This window comes from Leptidea sinapis, chromosome 15 (assembly GCF_905404315.1).
Source record: "Leptidea sinapis chromosome 15, ilLepSina1.1, whole genome shotgun sequence".
NCBI classification, from domain to species: Eukaryota; Metazoa; Arthropoda; class Insecta; order Lepidoptera; family Pieridae; genus Leptidea; species Leptidea sinapis.
This window is the reverse complement of record NC_066279.1, coordinates 10,835,809-10,847,922: the sequence shown is the minus strand read 5'-3', so window position 1 is coordinate 10,847,922 and position 12,114 is coordinate 10,835,809. Positions and strand designations below refer to the sequence as shown.

The following is a 12,114-nucleotide window of genomic DNA, read 5'->3' as shown; positions in this document are numbered from 1 at the left end:
TTCTCGGTCAACAATAGCAATGTAACACATTTATGTGTATGAAGTACATTTTTTTCTAATATAAACATATTGTATATATTTTTGAGGTATATGAATTATGATTTATGAATATATAATATATAGATCTGCAATAAAATAAATGCTATGCAGTACTTAGTAGCTAGTAGGTACCTACGTAACTACGTACTAGATAATAATATAAATAATATTATGATTACTTAGTCGGGCCATAAATACTGCTACAATTAAAAGTAAACAAAATATTACATTTGAATTTGGAATCTGTCATTTTTATATGATTGTTCATTGAATTTTCTCATTTTGGCGCCAATATATTGTACAATATTTTGCGATATTAAAATGGAGTGGGGTGATAATTAAAGAGAACCGAATCGCTGTGATTGCATAACACAAAGTAGGTATGAAGACAAATGCAATTTTAAAACTCTCCAGATACGGTTGGTATTAGTAAAATGTTTGTGTACCGGGCTATTAATAGTGACAATGAGACCTAATCTGTTTGTGACAGAAAAAGATCTGGCCGTCCACGTAGTGTTCGTACGAAAAAGGTGGTCAAAGCAGTAAGGGAGGTAATTCGAAGAAATCCTGTACGAAACCAAAAGATTTCATCTCGGTAGATGTAGATAGCACCTAGAACCATGTATCATGCAGCGTATAAGAGACGTACTGGTCAATTTATAACTGATAATTTAAAAAAAAATAGGGTGGTAAAATCGAAACAACTACTGAAGCAAGGGTACGCAAATGAAGATCACAGAAAAATATGTTTACGGATGAGAAATTTTTTACAATTGAGAAAAATTTTAACAAACAAAATGACTGTATTTGTGCTCAAAGCTCTAAGGAAACATCACAATTAGTCGACAGAGTGCAACGTGGGCACTATCCGACTTCAGTGATAGTTTGGTGTGGTATTAGCTATAAAGGAGTGACTGAGCCATACTTTTATGAAAAATGTATCAAAAAATCGGCACAGTTGTATCAAGACATCATTCTTGAGAAGGTAGTGAAGGCCCTTAACAACACCATGTTCAATAACAAAGAATGGTCCTTTTAGCAAGTCTCGGGGGGTCATAAAGCACGGTCTACACAGTCTTGGTTGGAATCGAACGTTTCGGACTTCATCAGAGCTGAAAACTGGCCGTCGTCGTATAATAAACAAATTTAGTGGTGGGCGTTGCGACGACGAACCGTTCCTAAAGACCGTTTTCTGTTCTGCGACACGGATGGTGACATGGGACACCGTTTTAACGTCAATTAAAAGCATTTGACGTCACACTGCGCTTCAACCAATAGCATTGCGTTTCGATGTTTTATATTTCGCGCGTATTTATTGCACTTTTGTTTATTTAATATTTATTATTTAGCAAATATTTAATAAGGAAAAACTATTTAAGATAAAATAAATAATAGTAAAGATTAAAAAAGTAATATTGAACTAAATATAAGTTACTAACATGCTTAAAGATATATATATATATATATATCCTATTGTATTCCTTTAATAAGTTAGTTTTGTTCCAATTTGTAAAGAAAGGAAGAAGATGGCTATGAATTAAGAAACCAACTTCATAGTTCAAAGCAGTTGCAACGACCATTTTCGTCGTCGGGAGAACCCTAGTCAGAGCGTTTTGAGGACGATTCCTTTAAAAATTTGCGATAACGTTTCGAATTGACAAATTCAACGTATCTAATATTAGACTATAACAACATCAAATGAATAATACATAATTACTTAACACTGAACACACTTAATATTTTTCAATATAATTTAGAGCTCTACATTCATGAATGCAGATCTCTCTTTAAAAAATTCACTTGATGGTAAGTGATCACCTTATGCCCATAAGAATTGTGTGTGGAACATTGAATTAACAACTACACTTATTGTCAGTAAATTTATATAGCGCCTTCTAATTTGTCTCAACCGTTACGTTACGCCATCTTGTGGCGAGTAGATCAAACCTATCAGCTATATCACTTCCATAAATACTGGGCTGATAAATTTATTGCAGGTATATATCAGGCGTTTATTAGGCTTTATATATAATATAATTATAACCGTTACTTATTTTTTTTAACAGACCAGTAATTTGGCTATCTGCTAATGTATGTTTGATCAAATTATGCCCGGTCGCTACAGTCAAATGATAAGAAGACGAGGCACAAAAAATTCCATAGTTTACGTATTGAGACGTCATCATGCCCGTAGACCTGAGTGTAGAAAATCATTATAACTTATTATACGACATGTTCCTTTTCTAATGTTATACGATGAGGTGCATGCACTCTACAATTCAAACAGAAATAATATTAATACAAATTTTATTTACGCTCCTAACTTAACGCTAAACTTATTCATAATAGTCTGCCAACTTAAAGCATTGCTAATTCACACTTTGTCTTCTTCTATTGACCTAAGTCAGAATGAGAAAAAACACTCCTTACCGGCTGTTTAAAGTTAGCGGACCATTATGAATAAGGGGGATAATATTTCACCAACATAAGAAAATATTGTGAAGATCACAATGTCACATTATTATTTTTTCGTCCATTATAACATATGGACAGATGTAGGTCGCTTCCTAATCGCATCTTTTGAAAATGCTTACTATAATTGTAATTAGAATGTAGACTTTAGATCGATGGTGACCCGAGCAAATAGTATTGTTTAAATGCTTAGTAATTGTTTTTACTGCCCTGTTATACTAAGTAGCAAGGGATAAACGCTTCTAGCAAAAATATTTTTGTTTGTTTTGCCACCCGCTACTAGATGGCTCTGATTTGTAAATTCATATGATTCGAGATTATAATTTATAAATAACTTGGTAATGTACTATTATAATATATTCTTTGATAATAATTATAAATTTGAGGTTAACGACGACTGATCTATGACATACGTGTCGGGGTCTTCAATACGTAAATGTATTTTCCTCCTCTCCAAAAATAAATCTTCAAACATGAATCATAAATGCTGCAAATAGACCAGTGCCGAAGCCTTTGAAAATGATAAAAAGTGAAACAAAATAATAGTAGGATGAAACCCATTGGAAAAGGACGAGAATATAACAAAAATTAAGAGAAAAATAAATTACGGGCGATCTGAAGTCGGGAAGTGGAAAAGGGGGGGTGTTTTAGGGTAAAAAACGGTTTATCTCGATTTCCGGCAAAACTACAAGTCCTATGGCAAAAAGTTAATTGGCAAAGTTGTAGGTAATAAAGAGATCTACAACTTTTGTTATTACACTTTTTTCACATAACCTCAAAATTTAGGTGAAAAATTCAAAAAACCAAGTTTTTGCTTTTTTATTTATATCTTTTTCAAAAAAAAATTTTTTCTACGAAATTTGGTGAAAACTTACCTTAATATGTCCGAAATACATTGTAATTTATTTGATTTAAAATATTTATTTTTTAGCCTTATTTTAACTTAATATCAAAAAAGCACCCTAATTTTCAATCGAAAATTCTGACAACAAAATGTCGGCTTTTTTCAAAAAGTTTGAGGGCTTTTTTTTCGTTGAAATATCTACTTTCTGATGGTGTAAAAAAAAATATAAATTACAATTGTAAATGTTCGGAAAATTTAAGTCCAACGAAAGGCCTTTCATAAACAATTCATACCTGTTGTTTCATAGCAGCAAAAATATGGATTACGATTAATCAAATCTATTTATAAATGTAAAAAGGATAATGATTCAGTGTTAAATTAACCTTTTTTTTTCAATTTTATTGATTTTCTAATCCATATTTTTGGTGCTAATTAATAACAGGTGTGAATTCTTTCTGAAATGCCTTTTGTTGGACTTAAATTTTCCGAACATTTACAATTGTAATTTATATTTTTTTTACACCATCAGAAAGTAGACATTTCAACGAACAAAAATCCCCCAAACTTTTTGAAAAAAGCTGATATTTTGACGTCAGAATTTTCGATTGAAAATTAGGGTGCTTTTTTGATATAAAGTTAAAATAAGGCGAAAAAATTAATATTTTAAATCAGTTAAATTACAGTGTATTTGGGACATAATAAGGTAAGTTTTCACCAAATTTCGTAGAAAAACAATTTCTTTAGAAAAAGATATAAATAAAAAACTAAAAACTTCGTTTTTTGAATTTTTCACCTAAATTTTGAGGTTATGTGAAAAAAGTGTAATTACAAAAGTTGTAGATCTCTTTATTACCTACAACTTTGCCAATTTACTTTTTGCCATAGGACTTGTAGTTTTGCCGGAAATCGAGATAAACCGTTTTTTACCCTAAAACACCCCCCCTTTTCCACTTAACGACCTCAGATCGCCCATAGTTTATTTTTCCCTAAATTTTTGTTATATTCTCTTCCTTTACCAGTGGGTTTCATCCTACTGTAATTTTTTTTTGGTTCGAAAAATTATCGACCCTGGTCTAAAATGCGATGCATACTGATTAGATCGAGCAAGAACTATAATTATACTAAATTATAAAATGTCTTAATTGTTACTTATTATAAATTGTTATTACTAGTAAACAGTTAATGGTTCTAAATTTTACATTAATTGTATTGTTTGTTTTATTGGAGTTTACTTCTTAAGAATCCCTTATAGTACACGGTAGGTTTAGTATCCTTATGATATAGTACCTACGTCCTACACGGTATGAAAAATAGATAACAGATAGACATTTTCTCTGCGTAGAAGTTTTTGAAAGAAGAACTCAACCTAAATCTATATAGTATCTGGTAGAACACTGGCGACAATTAGATATTACGGTACACCCATTGATGCAATGTATTCACGATTCGTAACTCACATAACTTGTGATGTTCATATATCGTATTTTAGTTTTCATAAACCTATTGACAAAGCCACAGAGCAGGTAAAATATATTTAAACTGTTCTGTGGTCACAGCATTTAACAATGATACAGTTAGGTACTATTTCCGAAATAAGTAATGTAATGTAAGAAATATATTTTTATGTACCATAAATTATTAAGTTAATATATTTTATAAATATGAATAAACATATTATGCATTCTTTAATAGTTTGGGTTTCTAGGTGGTCCAAATCAAAAGCTTTTCAACAAGCTTCAAATATTCCCATAGAGTTACATTGAAAAGGATGTTACTGGAACGTGTCAACAATGGCAGGAAGGATGCGAGGCACCATCGGGTCGTCAGTCGTCACTAGTATTATCATATAACTAGTAGCTACTAGTTAGCAACAAGGAGGAATATTAAATTAATTTTGCTAAGCAACTTCTGACTTACTTGTAATATCATAATGTAACAAAAATAATATAATATTTAGGAATTAACTAATATCATAATGAAGTAAAATATATTTAAAGCCGTAATAATTGAAATTATATTGCTAACTATTATAGTATTAAATAAGAACTCAATATATACAGGGTTACAGGTTAAGTAGACCTATTCACTATAAAACACCCTATCCTAAATATAACCAATTTCGAGACATTTGGACTTAAATAAAAACTACCCGATTTTCGGCTATCAGCTTAAATATTTTGAAATGTGTAAGTCTTAATATTACTATTATTATTTTGAATTTTACATGTATAATGCTTATGACCTCAGTAACCGACATAGTACGTAAAATGAATAAATAGGTCATTAAAAATTTAGAAAGATTTGCAGATACATCAGAATATTGTACCAGGTGTTTCCAATCCAGGGTTTTATAAAAGATTTGCCAAAAAAAATCGCCTATCCTCACACATGGTGTAAGCTAAGCTATAGCTTGTAAGTGGTTTTAACCGAGTACCTCTTATACCTTAAGTTTAAAGCTTGCGCAATAGAATACGGACAGAAACTGAATGAAATTCTTTAGCAAGATCCAGGAAGATTCTCACGCTGTGGTGACCTTTATCAAGATTCTTTGCTATATAGTAAGTTAGATGATGTACTGCATCAGCAGTTGATACTTTTGACCTAAAGCCAAACTGTGACTTAGACACTATAGATTTATCCTCCAAACATTTAATCAACCTTTTATGATTTTTTCTAGTATTTTTGAAAAAGATGGCAGCAAAGAAATACGTCTATAGTTTATCACTAGATTTTTACTACCAGTGTTACAAGAGAATGAAGGTAGCAGTGATCACTTAACATCAGGTGACACGTACGCTCGTTCGGCCTCCTCTATACTTTCATTAGTACGGCGCCTTTCAACACAAACAACAATGATTGCACATCACACGGCAGAAAAAAGCGCCTGTGCAATGGAATAAAAAAATTTAAAGAGATAAAACAAAAACTTGATAAATTTAAACAATAATTTATTCATATTATCAGCATACTAAACTATACCCACTGTAAAATATAATTAATAAATTCATTACATTTGAGATTTCACATATCTGTTTAATTTTGTAACGATCAACTCGTAATACTGTACATACATGATTTAAATAAGTGCAACTTAAAACTAGTAGTATTAAGGTATATTATGCAATGCTTATTTATACAATATGATTTAAATTTATACATTTTTATGAATATGTAGTATGGCTGCTGAGACACTAACAAGTATTTGGTACTCAACGTTCTAATATATAAAACAAGTGTGGATACATCATCGTGTTAAGGCGAAGGGTAAGCAGAAAACGCGTAAACGAGATGTTTTAACAAGTTTTATGATGAAAATATAGCATTTGGAGCTATAAACATGACTAAATCCTGTTAGACATACCCTTAAGTCTTATTTGTAGGTTGCCAAAGCTTGCTGTTGGTTACAGAAAACTATTTTCAACTACATACCGTTTTTCTTTACAGTAAACAAGTTTTTTTTGTCATGACGCATGTTTTAGCACGAAACTCAGAAAAGTTATCCTTATAGCTTGTAGTTTTTTGTGTAGGTATATTTATTCAAATTAGTTATCAATAAGAAGGATGTTATGGATATAAACTATTTGCATCCGTTAAAATAACACATTCCACTTAAATTTCCACGCAAGAATTTTGCTCGAAATTATGGCTCAAGGTCGCTGGCATTTAGTGCCTGAAGCGCAAGCGACGACAGGTCCGTGTTCCACATGTCTATGATTTGCGCGGTGACCATGCGTTGCGTGATTAATTACTTAAATTTCGGTAAAGTTTACTTAGTAGCCAATAATATGTATTTTTTAATGTTATTTTTTTACATATTATACGATCACCAAAACTTGAGTATCGTTAGCGTCTCACTAGACATGCTACATGTCAAAATTTGTTGTAAAGTTTCAATCACTATATATTGATCAATTTCGCGATATAATTACAGTTAAAAGTCCAAATACATCATTAAAATATCAAATATATAATATAATATTATGATTGCCTGACAGTACTAGAAATTTTTTTTCATTCGGATGTATGAGTGATAGACCAATTAAGTGGTTCACCTAGTTAAGCGTCATAATCGTCAAAACGTGTCAAATAATATCTCTGTTTATATTGCAACTTTTCAATTTAAGAAGGATATTTTAAAAATAATTTTTACCACTATTCAACCATTAAAATGGGATTCAAATTTTACGTTCAAACATGAGATCACAAGGAAGCCAAAATATTAAAAGATACAATTTCGGCCGGAAGTCGTGGGTTCGAATCCCGCATCGTTCATAAAATTTTGTTTTTCAAATTTTATTTGTGTAGATTCAATTTCATCATCACTTCAAAGTGGTAAGGTCAAAAGACGACAAGGAAGAAAGACATTTTTGCCTCTTTTGTAGAGCATATCTTTCATCGTAAGAAACAATCACTCACACAATTGCAAACCAGAGCCTGAACACGACACTACAGTCAAAGAAGCACGAGAGGAATCAAGTTCGGTTAGCTGGAATAATGCAACATGTGCATGTTGCATATAGTGGATGGTCAGAATGTTAATTTGGAAAAGTGCTAAGATACAGGCATAGCTATTAAAATGTTACTATTACAATTTTTTTTAAGACATTGAGGGACGAGACGAGCAAGACGCTCAGCTGATGGTAATTGAAACGCTCTGCCCATTGCATAGCTGTGCCGCTCCGGATTCTTGAAAAACCCAAAAATTCTTAGAGGCACTACAATTGCGCTCGTCACCTTGAGACATTAGATGTAAAGTCTAATTTGCGTAGAAATTTCAGTAGCTACAACAACCTTAAGATCGCTACATAATAATGCTTACACAGTACTGCTTCACAATAATCTAGCCGACATCCTGTGCAAAGGAGCCTCCCAGTGGTACATTGTAATATAGCAATCGACAAATTCAAGTATTGACAGGCAACATAAACAAATCTACGTATGGGTTATATTTTTAGGCCGAATATTATATTATGCTTTATTTGTGCTAATATTTTATTTATTAAATATATTTTACATATTATTATAAAAAAAAAATTGTATAAATTATAACTTTTACACAATATTTTAAACTGACATCTGATTAAGTGCATGACATCATTACATAATCATTGAGAAATATTTCACAACAGGCCCGAGCGATAATTTTAAATTCATTATTTTTAATCACTTGTTTTTAAAATGACTCCCAAAGAATTTTATTAAGCTATTACTGTATTAGTGAAGTACTATGGTAAAAATAACTAAAAAATTATGAAGTAAAATACAATAATAAATAAATAATGAAACACTAAAATTTCTATTAATAATCAGATAAAGTAATACCGAAATGTGACAAGCAATGAAACAGTTGTCAATACAGGATTTTCCACATATTATGCCACATGGAGGGTAAATGGGGAAGGTAAGGAAAGTAAAGTACCTTAAATATTGTATTCAGATGTAACATTTACTGAAAGAACACTTTATAGTAATTTAAAAAAAAAGCAATTGAAACTGCATTCATAAATTTTAACTTACTGCCTGGTTGGATTGAGCATTGAATATGGTATTATGTCAGTTTTTCTGAACATCATATGTTAGAAATCGTGGTCTTCCTTTTATTTCTGAAGCTATGTTATGTAGCAAAAATGATGTCTTTCGATCGCTATGATAAACCTAAAGAGTAATTTTTTTCTTGTGTATCGGGTTCAATTCCCGGTTCCATCACGCAATTATCTAAAAATATATTAACGCAGTTTTTTTTATAAAATAAAGTTTAAGGTACTTCCCATCCTTGTGGCATTTTGGACACCCTGTACAGGTAAGGATCCCAACAATGAGAGAGTATGTATGACAGGTTTGCTAGTAGAAGAAGACTTGAGTATAAGGATAGAATAGAAGTCGGTAATCTGCCTTCTTATACCCCTCTGGGAGACACATGTGATTGTATATATTATATAACTACCAGCTCCTTTTATACTCATCAATAACTTGCTGCCTGCAGTTAAGTTATTGCTACAACATAAATATCTAGAAGCATATCATACATACAGAAGATTTATACTGTTTGACGTTCGTAAAAGCAGTGGTGATTATATTCCAGCTAATCTTTTAAATATTGTTGCCATATAGTTAACGATGATTGTTAAGTTGCCATATTTCTGGTACTACTATATCCTCAATGTATATCACTGCGCATAAATTTCATACGTCTACGAATACCAAAATCCATTTAAACTTTATCATTAAACAAAGCAAAACATAAGTCCTATAAAATTTTTACATAATTTATAGACAAAGAGCGGAACACGTTTTTTTAAAATTTCCTTTGTCACTATTAGATTGCATAGAAATTGAGTTATTTGAAATAAAAATGAAATAATCCACATACATGTACAAAAAAAATATTATAATTAAACTTTAAAAACAGCAAAAAAATTATGTTCAATGTCAACACTGATAAAATTTACACATCCCATGAAATTTCATAATATACCTTTCATATAAATATTTACAACAAAATATAAAACTGTTATATTATTAAGTTATTACTTGAGCTGAATATGCTTGACTCGATAAAAATTTATTCAAAAACATACCATGTAATTTTACATCAGCTCCTTGTCTATAAAAGGAATTCCTATATTTATTCTAACAATAAAGAAGATCCATTCACAACACTATAATTCACTTTTAACACAGATATTACATTCAACACTCCAGTTTTAACGAACACTAACAAAATTACTTAACGGAACGGACACTATACAGTATGATATTTTAAAATGCATCTGTTTAAGGAATCAGCTTTCTACAGAGTCGTCCGATCGAACGCTGGAACAGTCGCCAGTGGGCGCCACTTTTGATGGTTTTGTCGACTTGCCGACGAATATTTCCACTTCCTGAAAATAAAAAATATAAATGTGGGTAATAGAAGTTTATGTGAGTGTACATAATGTAGGGCATTTAACACGAGTCTTCTCATAATAACATCACAAGAGTGTTTCGATGCCTTATGTACATACATTATTTTATATAGCCACATATAAAATACTGATAGGCATCCATGATGCATTTAGGAGTCGCATATTATGGCCACCATAAATTTTAACCTAAAGGCAGTAATGAAAAGTATTCTGGCAGCTGTCATAGTTTTTTTTTAATTCAGAGACAAACTAGAGTCGGCCCCAACTATCATATCGTTCGATATCTTACTTAAGTTTACAACATTTGTCAAAATACTTGTCCCGTTTTTGTATGAAGTGTGTTTTTTTCTTAAACCAAACTGCGATGCACTATGTAACATTAAATTAAGTAGTGTAAAACAGCTACGTCAATAATTTAAAACACCTGCGTTTTTGTTAAATTATTATTTTTTATAATAGCAACATTACAAAGCCTTTTGTCAAAGTGGTATTTATGTTATCTGCCTTCAACTGTCAACGCCAAAATGTTTGTATAGCAAAAACCGTAAATAGAAAAGAGTTCGTCTTCTATCTACGGTTCTGAGAGAGACGTCTCTTTTACGTCCTGTATTAGTTATTTATGCAACTGTTATGTAATAAGGGGTATTAAAACACGAATGTGGGTTTATCTCACGAGGCGAAGCCGAGTGTGATAATAGTATCACATGAGTGTTTTAATACCTAATTATTAACAGTTGCATACAAGACTTTATCTACACCCAGAATATGAATCCTCTAAAAGATTCTGGAACAGTTAGCTTACTGCTAACATTAAAACACCAGTCCTTGTAGTAACCTAATATCATTCGTTACTGATTATATACAAATAAAATAAGTATTAATGAAACAATTATTTATTTTAGTAGTAATTTACATTTTGTATAGTGCAATAATTAAAATTCACTCGAATATAATGTTCTTTTGCAGCGTTTAAAATGAATCGCCCATTTTTTGTAAACAAAACAATAAAAATATCGAAGAAAAATGGCGGGGATTCGAATAACCTACTTTTTTTTACGGCGCGCGACGTTCTGGGAGTGTGGAGCGCGCGTAAACGAAAATGTTCTTTTTTTGAAATTCATACAGGTACCACGCATCGAGCAATAAGAATGTGGCTGTATTTTGAAACTCTGTGCATGAAGGGATAAAAAAACATAGGAGTGTTATGAAATTCAGTTCAACACTCTTTTGGGTGATGTAATGGTTATTAGAACATTGGGTGTTTTAATGTTGGCAATAAGCTAACTGTTTCAGAATCTTTAATAGAGGATTTAAAGCAAGGGTGTTAGAGTTGAGACGTACTAGGCAAAATGCAATACTAGGTATGACGGTGACTGTGACTCAAAAGTAACAGCGACAAATACCTGTTACAAAATACTAGCTGTTATTTTAATACTATCTGTGATAATATACTAGCTACTGTAGTGAGGCGTATATTTTTCGTTGTTTGGTGTTACTTGTTAGCGCCATCTATACGTATTACATAGTACTTTCTCTGGTGGTAACTTCGAATTTCAAAAGTTCTGTTTACGTAAAGCTGTGTAGGGTCATATTGTTAGCGTCCGATGCCCAATTCGCGTCCAAACGACGGATCACTTTTTTACAACAGTGAAAAATTACCACACCGACACACTTATCTAAATACAAGCGCAACTATGGATATTTGGATCTATGACAGATACACACACAAACAAAAGATCTATGCGCGCAACCCAACTTGAATGAAAAATAAACTAATCATGCGTGTGCAACCAACAAAAAAAATAGTAAGGAGCTGCACTTTTCACGGGAAGAATTTAATGGATTTATTGCAAA

General features: G+C 31.6%; 1 protein-coding gene across 2 annotated transcripts in view; it reads right to left on the bottom strand.

The window, feature by feature from the left end:
* Positions 1-6,286: 6,286 nt before the first annotated feature.
* Positions 6,287-12,114, bottom strand: part of LOC126968451 (disks large-associated protein 4) — a 77,141-nt gene continuing 71,313 nt past the window's right edge. For both annotated transcript variants that reach the window (XM_050813486.1, XM_050813487.1), the window contains one exon: positions 6,287-10,236. In XM_050813486.1, the coding sequence (XP_050669443.1) occupies positions 10,138-10,236 (99 nt within the window). In that variant the 3' untranslated portion in view covers positions 6,287-10,137. The remainder of the gene's footprint in view (positions 10,237-12,114) is intronic.